Source organism: Lipophrys pholis, assembly GCF_963383615.2.
Source record: "Lipophrys pholis genome assembly, chromosome: 3".
NCBI lineage: Eukaryota > Metazoa > Chordata > Actinopteri > Blenniiformes > Blenniidae > Lipophrys > Lipophrys pholis.
In genome coordinates, this window is record NC_137627.1 from 16,527,133 (window position 1) to 16,544,587 (window position 17,455).

Sequence of the window (17,455 nt, forward strand, 5' to 3'; positions counted from 1 at the left end):
AGTATTTGTTGCTCCAGTGAAGGTGGCGGTATTTTGTGTTGAAACCTACCTAGAGGACAAAAGCGTCCTTCTCGACATCTCTTGCAGGCCGCCCTACTTGTCTGACCCAGTTGTTCCCCGGCTGTACCAGTGGGGCAAGGTGACCCATGAGGGGTGACTGTGCCCTCTTCACAGTAATAGCCCCGTGGGCACAGGAACTGGGAGGTTGGTCTCTGTGAGCTACCTTCCAGACAGTAAAACCCTGGAGAAAAGTATTTATAGATGGAGACCTTTTTTTTAAAGGACATTACACATGGCAATACCATGCAAAACAATTAACTGAATCAAGTTTTTCATTCAGCATGACAAACAGTAAACTATAGGTTAATTTAAAGGTACATGTTGTGATATTCTGCTGGTAAAATCTGAACAGGATGAATCCCACACACACACCTTGAGCCACTTAGCATCCCTCCAGCCCCCCAACTCTCACACGCTTTGTGTCGAGTAGTGTTGGTGTTGATTCCACATTATATTCTTGGGATCAATTGGCAATAAAAGCTGAACTCTATACTCAAATGGGAGTTAAATGCGTTTCATTCATAACATCTGGAAAGTCTGTATGCCAGTATATATTCTGCAACTGTTGACACTATTGCTTTCATAGTTTTGCACTAAAGCTTAAATAATCATTTAGTTTCCTTAAGCTTGTAGTAAGTTCAGTTTGACAGACCTGTTTTTTTTTTCATGAAATATTTAATAGTTTACTTGCCTCTTATTGGTTTCATTCAATGTTTTGTCTCAAAGTCCCTCACCCCCAACCTCAACCCTCTGGCCCATTCCTGTGTGAAAAGCCCACCCCACGGTGTTAGAACTGCTATCATAGAAAGCAATTACAACATCAAAACTTTACCTGCAGGACAGATTGTGCAATCCCTCAGTCTCTGCAGGCCTTCCTTTGCACTATAAGTCCCTGCAGGACAAGGTACAGCTACACCTCCCACACAATAATGACCTAGGGTTGAACAAGAACATGTATGAATATATACTGTTATATTTTTCAAGGGGCAAAAGCAACTGTAATATAACTGGTGATACATGATGAACACAAACCCATGGGACAGATGACACATGTCAACTCTTCTTTTGGGTCTTTGTATGTCCCTGATCGACAGATAATGGACTGACTGGATCTGTGGACTGGCAGGTTCCAGCGAGGGGCCACAGCTCCCCCACACAGTGAACCTGTATCATTACAGTTACGGCAGGAGGTCTGTCCAGGTGTGGAGGACCAGTCAAGAGGACAGGGGAGTGGCTGAGACATCCCACTATTTGGACAATAGCTTCCTTAAGTAGAAAAAACAATAAACAGACCAGTTACAAATGAACTTTTTCCTCACATACGAGAGCATTTAAGATGTGTTTGTGTGCTTTTCTGACTGCTCTACCTGCTGGACATTCCAGACACTGGATAATGCACAAGGTAGAATAAAAGCCTGGGGAACAGTTGTTACACGCAGTGTGATCCGCATTGGGCTCCATGCCAGGAACACACTATACACATCATAAAACCCATGAAGGCCCAAAGGGGAGAAAAACCCGATCAAAAACATTTCAGAAAACATTTATTATGATAGAATGGACATATTTCTTTGATATTCAATACTCTTTGAGAGGAATTGAGACAGCGTACGCTCATCAGTTCTAACCTTGTAAGGGAAGCCTGAGGTACAGACAGAATCTAGAGGGCAGATCAAACACTGGAGGACCCCTTCGGGTGAATGTTGTCCCGAGGGGCACAAAGAAAGCGTCCCATTGGCTGGTTCACATGAGAAACCTGCAGGACACAGTCGACAGTCCACTCTGTCCTCTGTACTGATCAGACCTGGAAAACAAGGCTGTGACACAGGGGGATGGAGTCAGGAAGAGACACACAGTGAACTCACTATATACTGTAAGTAATTATCAAGTGTTTCACTGTGGTGTAATCGTGGTCAAGATGAGCCACATTTTACTTTATATTTCTGTTACATGCTGAAACACCTCTGAAGATAAGTTGTGAAAAAAAATGCAGATGTATTTGATACAATGTTTGATACTGAAGAGGTCTAAGCAGGTATTTTGCTTTTCAATAAAGTGCGCCGACACAAGCCTTTAACAATGTTATTTTATCGTGTTATCCAGAAGTGTCTTTTACCTTGCAGTCGCTGCTGCTGCTTTTTCCTGTGTAGAGGTTAAATGTCCCTGCCGGACATCTGTTGGGTGCCGATACATTGCCAGGGCAACTACAGTATCGTACAGTATCAGAAATGTGTTAGTTTTACAGTTCAGTGGATGCAAGCTCACACATTCAGTTATTTGCATTCAATATTTTTGCACATCCTATTTATAAATGGAGCAAATCATTTCCTCCATTTATACATGCCATCTATGCTTTGCTTTCCAAAATTGAATAAATACAAATTGAATGTTTCAAAAGAAAATCAGCAACTTACAAATGTCCAGAAGGACACTCTAAACAAAGCTGGCTGGATAAGTATTTTCCCTCCGGACACTGATCAAGGTTCAGAGGGATGTCTCCACTCCATTCATCTGACTCTTGCATATAACAAAACAAAAGTATTATATTAATGGTCAGCTTACCTGTCTGTTGTTCTTTTATTTCTTTTGAATGCGTATTGTCAATTGAATAATAGTGTATAAATTAGTTATCACAGCAACTTATTGGTCTTACCTGAAGTGACTCCGGACTGTAGCAACAGCAAACAAATCCATAAAGCTAAAACACTAAAGACATGCAAACACCTCATCTTTGAATATGTTGCCCAGTGCAAATGCTAGTAAGTCTAATTTTTGTCTAAATCTCATTAAGGATTCTTTTGGTTGTTCCCACATCAATAATTGTTTAGAGGAATGAAAGTGAGATGCTCTTTAGCCACTGAAAGTGAAACAAGCAAGAAATGAGAGTCCTGTGTGGTTGCTCCGCTGACAATGGTGTGCAGCAATGTTCTGTAACAGTATCTTCAGCTTTCATAATGCATGAGGGTATGCCAAAGCTAACCTAGATAGTGTCTCCGTTAGTGGATTGATTGTATTATTTATGCTTCTCATGTAATTCATTAAGCGTCTTCAAGGGCGAAAATATTAGAAAAGGGAAAAATCTGAATTGTGTAATTGATCAAACTATCTCTGCTTTTCACACTAAATGTTACACATCGATGCACATTTTCATCTTGAAAGGGTGAAGTCCTCCAAGTGAATTATTTAATTGTATTGTGAAATGAGAGTCAGACTCATCCTCTTTTGGAGTGGAGAATGAATGTTTGCTTGTTCTGCAAACATCCTTTGAAACCGCAACAGCAGGAACTGATGGCTTTCAAAGCCACAATCCAAAAGCACTTTAGTAAATAAATATAATTATCTAAATATGTTGGTATGCGACTGCTGTATCATCCCATTGCAAATATGGTTTTACTTGTTGCACTCACTTTAAGTTGAGTTAATTTCAGGTACGATAAATGGAACAATGTTACTTTGACTTGTGCCCTGAGTCTTTACCACTTCCTGTAATATTGTTGGAAAAACACATGTGGGTGCAACACAGTGTTTGTGCAGGTGCAAACATCACAGCAACCCAGAAGCAGATCTGTTTATCTACATACTGAGAGGCAGAAAGAAAACTGAAAATTACGAGAGAACAATGATGATTCCAATCCAAATCATATTTGTCTTGTTTTGGATCGCACAAGGTAAAAAACATGTTTTACAGACATTTTTAAACTTTGTGATGAATTGTATATTGTGTTTTTAATGTTTTTTTCTTTATATCTAAAGTACAATTTTCTCTCTTTACAGACTTTATGAGCTGTAACACTGAACCAACTCTGGAGATATTGACTGGAAAAGTCATGGAGCCCCTTACACTGAACTGCACATACAATTGCTCCACGGCATTTGTCCGTGGCTGCTGGAGTGGATCCAGAATAAAGAATCACTGTCCAGTTGGGACATCGGACAAGAGTGGCTTTTGCACAGTGTCTCTTCATCTGTCAGAGCTGTCCACTAGGCATTCGAATAAGTTCTACAATTACTACACAGAGCATACTGATGACCCTAGCCTTCCACAGAGAACAGAGTGCATGTTTTTAATTCAACTTCCAGGTAGATAAATATTACTAAATGCTTTACTATATGTATATAACAGCTTTCTGATATTGTATGTACTTTTGGTTTTCATTTTGCTTTTTCTAGCTCAAACAACGACCTCACATTTCACAAGTGTCCTAACGACTGAGGGTAGAAATGGTAAGAAACACTGAAACATTGCTTCCCATGTTTAATATAACACATTTTAAGATATTACTCGCATTTGAACATCAGTTTAATGTAAGATATAATTTTTTTTTTACATCTTTTTTAGAATCTCTGCCTCTGCAGCCGAATAATTCAGTAGAAGGTAAGAGGTTTATCAAAAACATAATATTCAGAATCTGCATGTGAATAAATCCGGTTGTTTCTATGTTAACAGGGGAATCTACTGGTATTCAGGTGCTGGCCACAGTTTCAGTTTTTATTGCCATGATTCTTGCAGCACTGGCAGTTTATCTATGTGTGAACAGACAGCACTGGAATTGTAAAGGTGATAAAAAACTGTTAAACTGTTGCATTTTCTTTTTCCAGTAATATGTAACCATTTCTGAAGAGCACCGTTCACATTCTCATATTGTATTAATGATCTCTCGCATTTTAGGAGAATGTTTGAGCTCCAGGTCAGGGTAAGATCAATTCAAATCTTGATTTTGCTCCGATTTCTTTTTAATTACCTAAAAAAATATATCATGTGTGCATTAAATTAATTTTCAAGGTCGCCACAACGGCAAGATGGTGTCCTCACGCCAACTAAGGGTAAACAAATGTCAAATATAGAAGACATAAATCGTAGCCACCAAATGCAGTCCTGCAATTTATACTGGTTTTATTCCACAGGGACACCATCAGCACAAAGTGAAAGAGTCACTTTGAGGATTCCTCCACAAGGTAAGATGACCTGTCAGCACTGCTAACACACTTTTTCCTGTCATACAGCATTGCTGTCTACAAAAAAGATATGTTGTCAAAAAATGATTAATCATTTCTTTGACCCAGACAACGAGGACGATACTGAAGTGCCATATGCAGACATTATGATCACGGTTCGTGGTGTCAGCACACCAGAACTCACTCAGGTCAACTACGCGGCTGCTGGAGAACAGAAAGAGGTGAGAGGCAGGACCTCAAGGTTAACAGATTTGCAAAGAAGACAAACAATTTTCACTTGTACTATGAGCTCTTTGTTCTGCAGCATACAAATCTAAATGTGATGTCCATGCATGATTCACAGCAAATGCTTATTCTGTACAGTACGTTTATGGCTGCTGGTGCAAAAAGAAGCACATCAACCAGTCAGCTTTAATGGGGAAATAGTGACTTTGTTACTCTAGAACAGACTAGGGCTAAATCTGGATTCAAAAGAAAATTAGAGCGCACAAAGCATGCAATGAGTGTTTAGAATAATTTACAGAATAGAATAGAATAGAATAGAATAGAATAGAATAGAATAGACCCATGTGCTGTGATTGCTAATACAGGATGTCTTTGGTATCATCAGGTAGGACCACCTTGCGAATTGAGCATTTGGGACATTTTTGTGTGCAGTATGTTCGACATCTCTGTGCTAGTTTGTCACGAAGTGCCTTCAAAAAAGTGAATTACTCATGAATGCTCTATAGAACCAAATCTGGGCTCAAAGGGGCATCACACTGTAGAGAGACTGCAAGGGCGCAAGCCAAATTACTGAGAACCATTAGATTTTTTTTTGTATATAAGAATGTAATTGCTTTTTTTTTAATAGAATTTCAAAGCACTGGTTGAAGGGCTTCGATTTTCAACACATCCAACAGCCATGTTTTCTGCTCCCCCTCCAGTGGTGGGGCGATGACTCCCGGGCCCGCCTGCAGGCCTCACGTTCAGCCGACAGATTGCATGTGCCGCAGCCCAGAGAGGTCAGCCGCAAGATGAGCACCAACTCCGAGTATGCAATCATCACGTATGCCTGATCTTGCAACGCTGCTGTGGCTGTCATTATTCCGTCCATCCATCCATGCAAATCTCAACTCTCACACTCACACTCACACTCTCAGCTGCATAAAATGATGTGACTACAGAGATTTCTGAATGAAGAAAATATGAAAACATCATTTAATTTAATTCTCTGTACAAAATTGTGTAAATTACCCCCCCCTTGCATTTTCGACTGTTTTTATTGTGCAAATCTCGGCATAACACATTTTTATGTGCGACAGAAGACAACAGCTCTTGTGGCGGTTTTTTTGTGTGTGTTTCTCATTATCTGCTTTTATATTAAATCTTAATTGACTTTTTTGTGTGCTTACTGCGTTGGAACAGATATGTGTCGCTCATGGCTGTAAAACCCACTAATATTCAATAAAAGTGATTTTTGTGTGCGTATCATGAAATTTGAGCCTCCTCGCTGTCCGTAGTTCAAACGGTTACCTGGAGACGGATGTCAACAGGACACATGCGGGCACCTGTTTGCAAATTGAACGGAGCAAAAAGGTCGATACGAGTTACAGGTTCTTTTAGGAAACAAGTGGAACCTTTCTCAGCCAGACGGCGTTTTCACAGACGTCAAAATGTCAGTGCCTTTCTCCAACACTCACCTGCGAGTCCCTCGAGGTTTCGGTGCCGTCCTGGAGGGCCTGGCCCGGGAAGTTCTCCGAGACCAGCCCGGGGACATCCCAGAATATGCCGCACGACACTTCCAAGCTCTCCTCAAAAAGAGAGAAGGTAACTTTAGCTTTGTGTGTGATCAAATGAGGGACTCGTTTCTGCCACCGCCAGCAAATGTTTGTTTTGTTTCGCTCCCCCTGCAGAGAGTGGTATGGATCCCGCTGAGTGGGCCGCAAAGCTGGAAGATAGATTCTACAACAACCAGGCGTTCCAGACGACCGAGGTACCGAATCAACCTGCTGGAGCTTTGTACTGCACAGACTCAGTACTTTACACAAGTTCTATGCCACCATGTAAATCCAGTGTCCATATTAAAAAAAGAAAAAAAAAACAAATGTAGAAAAGTTGGCATTTCTGTGTAATTTTATTCAGAAAGTCTGACTTTTTTATACTTTGATTTATCACATCCAATAAAATATGTTGGTTTTTTTTTGTTTGTTTGTGAAACGTTTTTTGCCACTTTGTCTTTCCTTTCACGAACATTGAAAATACAGCATCTGAAAAGATCAGAAAATAGATAGGTAGATGGATGGATGGATGGATGGATAAATCACTTCTAATTTTAAAATCCATACACAAAACACTTGTATTTTAAAAATGTATAGAAATACTATAAGTGTGTTAAAAGTCTATATCTACAGTATTCACACATTTCATGTGTATTATTAGCGTGTAGAAAATCTAAGATTAAACCATACAAAATTGTAATGATTTTTGTTCCGGTTCATCAGCTCTGCTCCATTTCTCATCCTGTTGTTGTTGCTGTTGTTTCAGACTGACCCTGAACAGGAAACAGCGGGAGAAGTGACCTCCTCACAGTGAGTCTCTCCTTTTTGTGCAGCCTGGAGGATCAGCAGGGAGAGGATGAACATCAGGGAAAGGATAGTAACATGTCCTCATTAAAATACCCATGTTTGGAATTGAAGCAGTGTGAGGCTTACTTTGAACTCAGTGATGATTAAGTTGATTTGTATCCTGCAGCTATTCAGTGTTTAGTCAGGTAACCATGGAATGTAAGGAGTTTTTATTTATGAATTAGTTACTTAAATCTCAAGTTTGTAAAGTTGACAAAATTATGGAATTCAACTTCTTTTGTTCAACTTTTTTCATTGTAAAACAAACTCCAGACTGATCAAGTTTTTGCAAATTCAAATATGTTTTGAAAGAGTGTAATATAGCAACTTAAAGGAAAAAAACAACAACTTTAAATTAGAGGCTACTTCAGCTGTATGTGATCATTTTTCATGTTCTGACTTTTCTGAGAGTTTTCAAAAAAACACAAATGTAGAAGCACAGATCTGCATGTCAGTACTAAAAACAGGCTTTGGCTGCTGCCCCCACTGAGGACTGAGGGCAGAAGTGATCGACACAAGAACTCCAGCTGCAGGAAGAGAGTCCCAATTTCTACATGAGTTTTCTACAGTAGTGTGTGGTTCAGACCAAACTTCGCTTTGGTTTTTATTCATCTCTGCTGTTGTTGATTAGCGCTGAGCATTGTAAAGAAAAGCAGATCTCTTTCCCACTTCATCCTCAGGTACAACTTAAACACAATGGGTTTTAATCTGTTACAAACATAGAACAAGAAGTACACTTCAATATACACAAGGGAAAAAAAGAAATAAAAATAACTGAAAAAAATTCTTTACGTCACTCAAATAAACCTCAGATAACCTACAGTCGTATTTTTCACCTTTATAAGTGTTCCAAAAGCAATCATGCCAGTCATTTTGGATTTACAAACAACAGTGTTCCCCTGATACCCCAAAGCATCACTTTAATCACTATTATTTCTCCTCTTTAGAAAATGGAACCTCATTCACATCAGTTTGTTTCCTGTCATTCTTACTCTCTAGAGAAGAAACGTGTGAATCACAAGCTGAGGATGAATCAAGTATTTCAACAGGACCTCAATATCTTTCCACTGCACCACCTGGAGTTGGCGAAAAGGCTCATGAAACGGAACGCCAAGATGAAGAAAATAATCACCATGTTACAGAGAAAAATGCTTTTTCTGTGGAAACAGGACTTTCAGAGGGGGAATCGATCAACAGGTTGCCAACCACAGATATACCGTCCGATGAACCAAGCGGCGTAGAGGAACAGGCCGACCAGGCAATAACTGCACTTGATCATGTTGACAAGGCAGTTAATGAAACAGATAGCAGCTCTGTTCAGGGGCAAAATACACCTCCGCCTGAGTTGGAGTCCACTGATTTGTTGTCAGTCAGAGGGATGTCGTATGCAGATGTGTGCGCTCAAGAGTTGGGAGCAGCAGAAGATGAAGGAGGTGATAAACAAGCATCCGCAGTTGTGGATCCAGAGTCAGTAAACTCAGATGGAGAGGATAATAATGAAGTTGGGGAACCAGCGGAGACCTTTCCACATTCTCGCCCTACTGATGTGGATGTGTGTGCCTCAGAGCTGCGAGAAACCGAGAGGGCAATGGAAAGAGGTTCCATTGAAGCTGATCCACAAGTTGCCGAAGACATTAAAAGTATAAAACCCCAGGCTGAGGGAACGGTTGAAGAAACATCACTGCCTCGGGCTGAAAAGGTTGAGGGCAGCCAACAAGAAGTAGAAGATATGCTGGGAAAAACAGGAGAGGAGGAGAAAACAGAGACTGAACCTCCTTCTGAGGAGACACGTGAACGTCTGTCTCATGTCGAGCATGATTTTGATTGTGCTACTTTACCAAAGGAGGACTCTTTGGTTGAGGTTAACTTTGAAGACATTCCAGAAGCTCAGCAGATCACTGAGGTTGTGGAGAAACAGCCAGAGGAGGCCAGCTCCACGGAGCTCATGCAGACTGAGACATTACAAATTGAACAGAAGGAAGAGCCCAAGGAGCTCATTCCTAGTGCAATCCACCAGAATATATCTGATGCACAGAAATATCATGACTTTGAGTCGGAGGGTGTCAGGAAGGAGGTTGACTCTGAAGAGGAGAAAGAGAAAAGTCTTCAGGATTCCACTGATAAGAGAGAACTGGAAGAGAACGTCGTAAAAATTGACTCTAATTTGAATTACTGCGCTGATGAAAGTGGAATAAACACCGAAAACATCAGCTCATCTGATCAACCCACCACAGAGTCAGAAAAAGAGAAGCAAGAGGAAGAAATCATTCAAGGAATTGAAGATAATGAGACGGTAAATGAGGGCACATTTCATCACTATGAAGACTCTGTTAAAGAGACCGGGTGTGGGTTTAAAGAGGTTGAGAAGACAGATGCACTTGAAGCAGATGAAGAAGAAATATATAAAGAGGGTCACAGGGAGATGGAGGATGGAGAAATAAATGATGGTGGGGCAGGAAATAATTCATCACAAGTAACCCACTCGAGTACATCAGTGGTACCAGCGGAGCCGGAAAGTGAAATGTTTGAGGAGAGTGCACAAGATCTCGCGGAGGAAGAAGAGGAGAGTGAGAGAACGCTTGGAGAGTCACAGCCAGGGGACACAAAGGAGAAAAAAGAGGCCACATCAAACGAAGCGCAGGAAGTTAACCAAAAAGAGATTGACTTTGAAGTGCAGGAGAAAAGTGCCGAGGAGAGCGTCAGCCTCTGGACAGCTGCTGACCACCAAGACGTGGAAAAGCCGCTTGAGCCTGAGGAACACCCAACTCAGCTTGCAGGCCAAAGTGAGGATAAGGTAATGTTGCCGATCCCACTCAGTGCTGGTGTTAAAAATGTGTCATCCCGTTTCCCTTACATTTCACACTATCGAAGCGTCATAACATTATAATGAAACATTTTCGGACTGACGCAAAAGCCCCTCTTGTTTTACGGTTTGTTTCCACAATGAAAGAGAGAGTGAAAGAGAGAGAGAGTGCAAGAGAGAGAGAGAGCAAGAGAGAGAGAGAGAGTGCTCCTACTGTATATAAATAAACTCTTCAAGGGTGACTCTGATCAACTTCAGGACCTCATTTTTCCACCCCTGCTCTCTCAGAGGGTTTCTGATTGAAAATGTCTCCAAAATAATTCCTTTTCTGTGTGACGTTTGCGCTGATTCACTGTATGGAGTTGTGTAAACTTTGCACTCTTAACCCGCCATTCTTCCCGTCTGGAGCAAAAGTGACAGATCTATGCTCAAACACACGCCTCAATGCGTCCCATATGTAAAATCTAAGCTCCGGACATCTGACATCAGATTTAATTTATTCCATCAACTATAAATGGCATATAAGGGAGTTTATTTAAGTCTCAAAAGGAAAGAAAAGTATCAAGATATGCTTCAACAACACTCTGAGGTTGACATCCGCATGAAATTTCGAGTTGAGCATATCTGTCAGGTAAGGGCATGTGCAAGATGCTGCCCGAGGCCTTTGCTCTGCCGTGTGCTCATGAAAACTGTAATTCAGCGGCTGTGTTCGCTCCAGATCAAGCCTCCTCCCGGGAGCCTCTAGCAGCCTCCGCAGATTGAAACTTGATTCAGCGATCTATCATCGTAAAAGACCGCCTAAACAATTTGTCTGGTGAATTAGGCCCGTAACATTTTTACTGCTGTCACGGTTGGCCTCCTCTGATTCGTCTGGACCGACAGGGCTTCAAACACACGGTGAGGGAGTGCAGGAAGGGGTACTGAGGATGTTACTATGGTAACCCCTCACCGTCCTGCTCGCTCTTAGTGTCGTCATGGAATTAATAGGAGATGGCGATGCTGATCGTTGCTAGGCACCCTCTGTGTCAGTAATCTACCTTTTAATAGCAGTTTCCAAACGACTGATTAAACAGCAAAACATCTCTGTCTGTTTTTACTGCTGAAATCTATTCCAGCTGCGATATAACCAAAAACCGCAGAGAATATAAACCACCTTTATCCAGTCGTGACCTATGGTGACCAGTTTCTCACACACCTTTTAATACTTTCTTTTACAAATGCCCATGATCATATTCTTGCAATTGTCTTATGTCAGGTGGATAAACTCGGTGTCAGATCAACTGATTGGGATGAAGTGACAAGACTCATTTCATTATACCTCATTGCACTACATTTAATTACCCACTGGTCAAAATTCACTACAAATTAGCAAAGAAAATTGATTTGATCTCAGTGAAGTTAGCCATGTGTGTAACTTAACATATTGTCTGAATGTTTAGCAAACCAGCAGTAGTGTGTTAATGTCAGAGATATAACTCAGATAAATGGATGTTTTCTGTTTCTCCCTCTCTCTCTCTCTCTCTCTCTCTCTCTCTCTCTCTCTCTCTCTCTCTCTCTCTCTCTCCGTCTTGTCTCTGAGGCTGGTAGAGGAGTGTGGGCGGCCGTACCAGCTGGGATCAGAGGGATGGAGAGGGCTGTTGGCTCACTCTGCCTCTAATAAATTTATAACACCTCTTAGTGTAAAATAGTCTAAGATGCCTGCATAGTTTTGTTTTTGCAACTATTAGTAGATTTTGAAAGTCAGCACTTATTGTTTTTTTGACCATCTGGCTTTTACATAGTATTGCTATATTGGTCGTTGGTTAATATTTCCGAAGTTTATTATCGTAACACGTTGCATTTTTGTTTTGTTTCTTGCTTTCCGGTGTGTAGTATAGTCGCTATATCCAGACTATGATTTTCATCAAGATTCAAATCACTAAAATAACAAGTACACACTCTGGCTACTTAAAAGACTCGATAGTGCAGGTGAACTTGGTGAATATTGAGGTTTGTTCAAAAAAAACATTTAACAGTAAATTTTAACACAGTGGGTCGGCCACCTTAATGAGTCTGAAAAGATTGAACACATGCTGTTATGTTTGTGGGAGGTCTGAATCCCCCCCCCCCCCCCCCCCCCCACCCCCCCCCCCGTCTCTCTCTCTCTCTCTCTCTCTCTCTGTAACTATCTGTCCCTCTCTCTCTCTCCTTCCTTCTCTCTCTCTCTCTCTCTCTCTCTCTCTCTCTCTCTCTCTCTCTCTCTCTCTCTCTCTCACTCACTCTGTGCGTGAGCGGGTGTTACTGAACATGCAGTGATTGTTAGTAAGAGCCAGTGAGGCATCTGTATTTTGCCGGAGACTCGTTTGAGGAGAGCTTTGCTTGGTCCACATAGAGATAGAAGCGCACAAGTCATATTAGGTCAACTTACCTGAAGACTGAAGTCATCTCTCGGGTGAGAAATGGACTGCCACAATGTAAGTAGATGCTTCTGATGAACTTTTTTTTAATCTTTTTTTTTTATGTTATTTCACTCAGTTTCGAGGTACCTGCATATGCACTTAATTGTGTTAATTATTTGTTTTATTTGGGTTATGTGTCCATTGTTTATGATAGTTTCTTGTGTTTGATGGTTCTCAAACTGCATACCAGAGTCTCTTTTTGTGTCCCTTGTCTACACTACTAATTTAACATACTTATTGTGTATTTATGGTGAATGTGATGAATGTTTCATCAAGGCATGTGAACACGTAAAGGCCCATTATATAAAAGGCTGCCATGCCATTTTCCTCATAAATGGATAATATTACATGGGATTTGCATCAGAATATCTAAAGTCAGTCTGTGTCAGATTAACTCTGAGACCCCCCCACACCCCACCCCTCCCAGGAGATAAACACAGTAAGTAAGCCAAAGGTGTGTTGCCAGAAGCAAAACAAAAAAAAAAACCAGAGCCGCCCTGTATTGTGTTGCTGTTAGAGACTGGGTTCTGGCTGCTCAGTGAGCAGTCAGACAGAGGCTAATGAATGCTAGTTGAACAGGTGGGTGGTCACACTCCTACACTGGAGGGGTTTCACTGGAGACGTGATGCACTGCTTCACCAAGGCAGTGGGCTGGCAGTGGGATCGCTCTGTGGGCTGCCTTTGTGTGAAATGTCAGTCTTTTACCATAAGCAAAGCATGGGGTGTAGCCGCCACACCATCCGAGCTGCTGTTTACATAACTCATCGACAGACCTTGGCACCGTTCCACTGACACGTTGTGATGAGCCACAATTTCTCCCCACCACATCCCATGTTTCTTCTATGATAGGATGATGGATTTGGCTCTGTCAGTGTCTGAATAAGTGACCACAGCAATGTTCGTGCTGGACCATCTTCTTGAACTGGATTTCTATGTACGTTAAAGGTTGAATGCTTGAAGTCCACTTAAAAAAAAAAAAGTGTAATCTCATTGTTTGATAACTGATTATTATATAAAAGTAAATACTTAAACCCACAGCAATCCAATTAGGCAGCACCTTTCTAATGAAAGATACAATGTTAGAAATGAAGTTGTATGGCTCTCATCAGTTTTTTTCCTCTCATCCTGTAGTATTTCACTCGAAAATCAACAGATTCAAACATTTTGTATTTATATGGCAGGAGTGAAATAGGAGATGAAAAATGGATGAAGTACGATACTGATCTCCTGAGAGATGGAGAGTACAAATAGTCAATATTGACATGTAATCACGAAATCTGCTTTCCTACTTTTAATTTCTGGTTTGGTCAACAGGAGGAATGCAGCCGGCCTCAGGAGGAGGAGGACATCATGGACATCCCCCTGGATGACCCTGAGGCCAACCGGGCTGCCGCCAAGATCCAGGCTGGCTTCCGTGGCCACATGACTCGCAAGAAGATGAAGCCTGAGGACAAAGCAGAAGGGGAAGAGGTGAGTGGCACTGGACATGAACACACAGTTCCAGGAGTATGTTATATGAAGAGGGCACTGTGATTTTTGACTGCACTTTTAGATGGAGACGCTCTCATCAGGGCCGGCACTGCGTGACCTGAGAAAAATGAAGAAGATCACAAGTTACATAAGTACAGAGAGACCCGAGATACTCAAAGTTGAGAAAGCATTGTGCAGTCTGTAGTATTGCAAGGATGGGACTTCTGGTCTGAACTAGATCTAATTTTATCAGTTCAGTCGAACTATTGCACTCATGATGAAGTAAATCCGAATCCGCGCCACATTTTAAAAACAAGTACAAAACATGAGTGTTATGTAAGTAAAATTAGCCGTGAGTGTGACGTGTGAACGAATGACATGCATGCTGTTTGGTGACGTTTTAGGTGTTCCTCAGAGCCTTCATAATCCACAACACGAACTGATTTACCATTTCGAGCACAAGAAATCCATTTAGATGCTATACGTAATTAAACACACCTATTAGAGGCCCTTATGGCTTAACCCAAGTGTGATTAATGCAATACATAACTGCATGACTCATTTAATTACCCCATAGGGTGCCCAACAACAGGTGATTGAATCTTTCAATTTTTTCTTTTTTTTCTTTCTGTAAACGGGGTTGTAGGAAACTGCTTCCAGAAGCACTGGTAAATTGCTAAAGATAAAAGACACTCATCAGAGTTCACCTTACTTTTAAAATGTCAACATACATTATCACAATGTTTACACGCAGGCTTTTACCATTTTTGCACAACCAAAGGTTGCATCTCCATTTGTTTGCCTGCCTTTTTGTACACTTTTAAGGTAGACATTTTACAAAAGTACAGAATTAAATGTCATCATTCCATCAGTTGTGGATCTGAGGGATTATGTAAGAAGATGAAGCTTCATCTATAAAAAAAAAAAAAAGTAAATAAATATAAAGCCCCCCCCTTTCCCAGTAAGACAACTATTTCCTTTTGGGATGTCATTGCCAAACGGTATCTGCGTCAATGATTCTTCCTAACCCAGATGCCTGCTGCTTTGTATCCTTATGTGGGGGATGTATTTATAGCTCCAGGTGCATTAGGTACAGTGTATGCTTCAGAGGGCTGAGAAGAATTAATGGACCTGTCCAACTGAAACCGAGCATCCCAAGCACCTCCCAATGGGTGAGACCCCCTTTGTACAACAGAGGGGCTCATCAGTTACACCAGGCATCAGAGACTCGAGTTCTCAGTAGCCTAAAATATCAACAGTAAATAATATATACATTTAAATTAAAAAAAAGCCTTTCTGTTTTGTTTAAACTATTAATTAACGAGTAAAACATTTTAGCTGAAACAAATATTGTGACAATAATATTGGAAAACAAATCTGATTTTCATATGTTATAAGTTAGGGATAGATTATCAAGAATGAGGCAAAAACATTAAAATATGGAGTGTGTGTATTATAAATTTAAGATATATGGGAATTTCCCTGTTTGAATTGATTTAATAGGCAATAACTTCACTGTTGTTTCCACTCACATGTTACTTCAAACTTTCCAATCATGTTTCAGTGCTGACCACGGAAATGGTTTCGTCATATTCTTGCATCTTTAACTGTGCCTCGACTTTTTCTGTTTTCAGCGACAGGAAGACCGGGGCCAGTAGAGAGAGATGACACATCTGTGCCACAACAGTGTCCCGACCTGGATGAAGAGAAAGAGAGGAAGCACAGAAGTGAGAGATGGCTGGCGTAAGCCAGCGAGGATGGCTTGCAGGCACACCTTTTTAACCCAGGAGTCTTTTTTTTTTTTCTTCCTCTCAACACAAATTAGCAGTAGAAAATGAACAGTTTTGAGGGTGTGTTATGTGAATTTTGTGAACTTTTAACACTCCTTCCCTGCTTCTTCAGCAGCATCATCAGTACGGATGTCTTTGACCCAGAATTTGCAACTCACTGCATGTACTTGTGAAACTTCTGGTAGTGTGCTAGTTTTTAGATGATGATCTGTGAATGTGTAAATGAATGTCCTCTAAATGCTAAACAGGGCTTTTTCTGGATGGATCAAATCCCACTGTCTGTGTATGAAACTTGTACGCATCCTGTTTTGTGATTAGTGGCTTAAATGATTTGTTATTTTGCATTTTATCCTGATGTGGTTGTATCATGACTATTATTTATCTATTTGACTTGCCTATAAAACGATTAAAACATCACAAACATGAAAAGAAAAGTAGCTATTTACGTTCTGATTATTTATCATTGTGTTTGGGCTCACATAACTACGCTCTCTTTTCACATTTTCAGACATTTTCTATAAATCTGATCTTCCAGAGCAGTAAGCATGCAGTAATTCTACTTGTGGTTTCTCTCCAAATGCATTTTGGTGCAACCGTATCTCATAAGACACTGATTCAGTATACTCTGTTGTTATAATGGTAGGTTTTACTTGTTTGACTTGTAAAATCAGGTGTGTAGATTTCCATTGTCAGAGTCTGCAGAGCATCTATGCTTCAAAAGTAATTGGATTAGTACCTCGCTGAATTTTGGTGTAGAGTCATTACACTAATAAATCCACCTTAAATACACAGTGACATGTCTTTTTGTAAACTTCCTTAATTCAAGGATGTGTTTGTTTGCAGCAGTGCGTTCGTTTCATGTCACCTCGTCCTCTGTTGTTGAATTAAATGGTGGAAAGTGCAGGTATTTTATCCAAACACTACCGGAGCCAAAGCAAGCCTATTTTGTCTAGACATAAGCAGGGCTGCTAATTAGAGGGAAACAGATTTCCAAGAGGCTGAAAACAATGTTTTGTCTCCTGTGCAGCCCGCTTACACGAAACAACATCTAATGAATAATTCATCATGTCAAATTGTATTTCTATTATTTAGTGATAACACCCACTTAGACAAAGTGATGTATTTTGTACTAATAATATTTACTGGACAAAAATTTTTTTTGATTCAACACAAACACAGAGCTCATGGATAGCACTTCTTCAACCTATCAACAGGTGAAGTATTGTCAACTCTTAGCCCAACACAGAGGTACCTGTCCAGGATTTTACAGGGCATGCCATATTGCAATAAGGTTGCCGAAAATCACAAAAGCAAAACACAATTTTGCTTCAT

The 17,455-nt window shown here is 40.7% G+C and overlaps 3 protein-coding genes across 5 annotated transcripts; all 3 read left to right on the top strand.

Moving 5' to 3' along the window:
* Positions 1 to 3,570: 3,570 nt before the first annotated feature.
* Positions 3,571 to 6,509, top strand: LOC308107670 (uncharacterized protein). 3 transcript variants are annotated; one of them, XM_080460133.1, is made up of 10 exons: positions 3,571 to 3,728; positions 3,835 to 4,140; positions 4,231 to 4,284; positions 4,400 to 4,435; positions 4,508 to 4,618; positions 4,730 to 4,754; positions 4,844 to 4,884; positions 4,966 to 5,016; positions 5,125 to 5,237; positions 5,943 to 6,509. In XM_080460133.1, the coding sequence occupies exons 1-10, from the start codon at positions 3,680 to 3,682 to the stop codon at positions 6,072 to 6,074; spliced, it is 918 nt and encodes a 305-aa protein (XP_080316259.1). In that variant the 5' UTR covers positions 3,571 to 3,679; the 3' UTR covers positions 6,075 to 6,509. The 3 variants fall into 3 exon arrangements, with proteins under 3 accessions (XP_080316259.1, XP_080316260.1, XP_080316261.1); XM_080460134.1 differs by having other exon boundaries at positions 3,581 to 3,728; positions 5,870 to 6,490; XM_080460135.1 differs by having other exon boundaries at positions 3,597 to 3,728; positions 4,571 to 4,618; positions 5,943 to 6,491.
* Positions 6,170 to 8,376, top strand: LOC308107671 (sperm surface protein Sp17-like). Its single transcript, XM_080460136.1, has 3 exons — positions 6,170 to 6,825; positions 6,912 to 6,991; positions 7,543 to 8,376. The coding sequence occupies exons 1-3, from the start codon at positions 6,672 to 6,674 to the stop codon at positions 7,588 to 7,590; spliced, it is 282 nt and encodes a 93-aa protein (XP_080316262.1). The 5' UTR covers positions 6,170 to 6,671; the 3' UTR covers positions 7,591 to 8,376.
* Positions 8,377 to 8,627: 251 nt separating this feature from the next.
* Positions 8,628 to 16,913, top strand: LOC308107669 (uncharacterized protein). Its single transcript, XM_080460132.1, has 3 exons — positions 8,628 to 10,416; positions 14,178 to 14,333; positions 15,968 to 16,913. Exons 1-3 carry the CDS (start codon positions 9,001 to 9,003, stop codon positions 15,989 to 15,991), a joined length of 1,596 nt encoding a protein of 531 aa, XP_080316258.1. The 5' UTR covers positions 8,628 to 9,000; the 3' UTR covers positions 15,992 to 16,913.
* Positions 16,914 to 17,455: the final 542 nt, after the last annotated feature.

Coding starts and splice junctions, on each gene's coding strand:
- LOC308107670 (XM_080460133.1), top strand. CDS start 3,680: ATGATGATTCCAATCCAAATCATATTTGTCTTGTTTTGGATCGCACAA. Junction 4,141..4,230: donor GTTTTTAATTCAACTTCCAG/GTAGATAAATAT, acceptor TGCTTTTTCTAG/CTCAAACAACGACCTCACAT. Junction 4,285..4,399: donor AACGACTGAGGGTAGAAATG/GTAAGAAACACT, acceptor CATCTTTTTTAG/AATCTCTGCCTCTGCAGCCG.
- LOC308107671 (XM_080460136.1), top strand. CDS start 6,672: ATGTCAGTGCCTTTCTCCAACACTCACCTGCGAGTCCCTCGAGGTTTC. Junction 6,826..6,911: donor TCTCCTCAAAAAGAGAGAAG/GTAACTTTAGCT, acceptor CTCCCCCTGCAG/AGAGTGGTATGGATCCCGCT. Junction 6,992..7,542: donor AGGCGTTCCAGACGACCGAG/GTACCGAATCAA, acceptor CTGTTGTTTCAG/ACTGACCCTGAACAGGAAAC.
- LOC308107669 (XM_080460132.1), top strand. CDS start 9,001: ATGTCGTATGCAGATGTGTGCGCTCAAGAGTTGGGAGCAGCAGAAGAT. Junction 10,417..14,177: donor CAGGCCAAAGTGAGGATAAG/GTAATGTTGCCG, acceptor TTTGGTCAACAG/GAGGAATGCAGCCGGCCTCA. Junction 14,334..15,967: donor ACAAAGCAGAAGGGGAAGAG/GTGAGTGGCACT, acceptor TTCTGTTTTCAG/CGACAGGAAGACCGGGGCCA.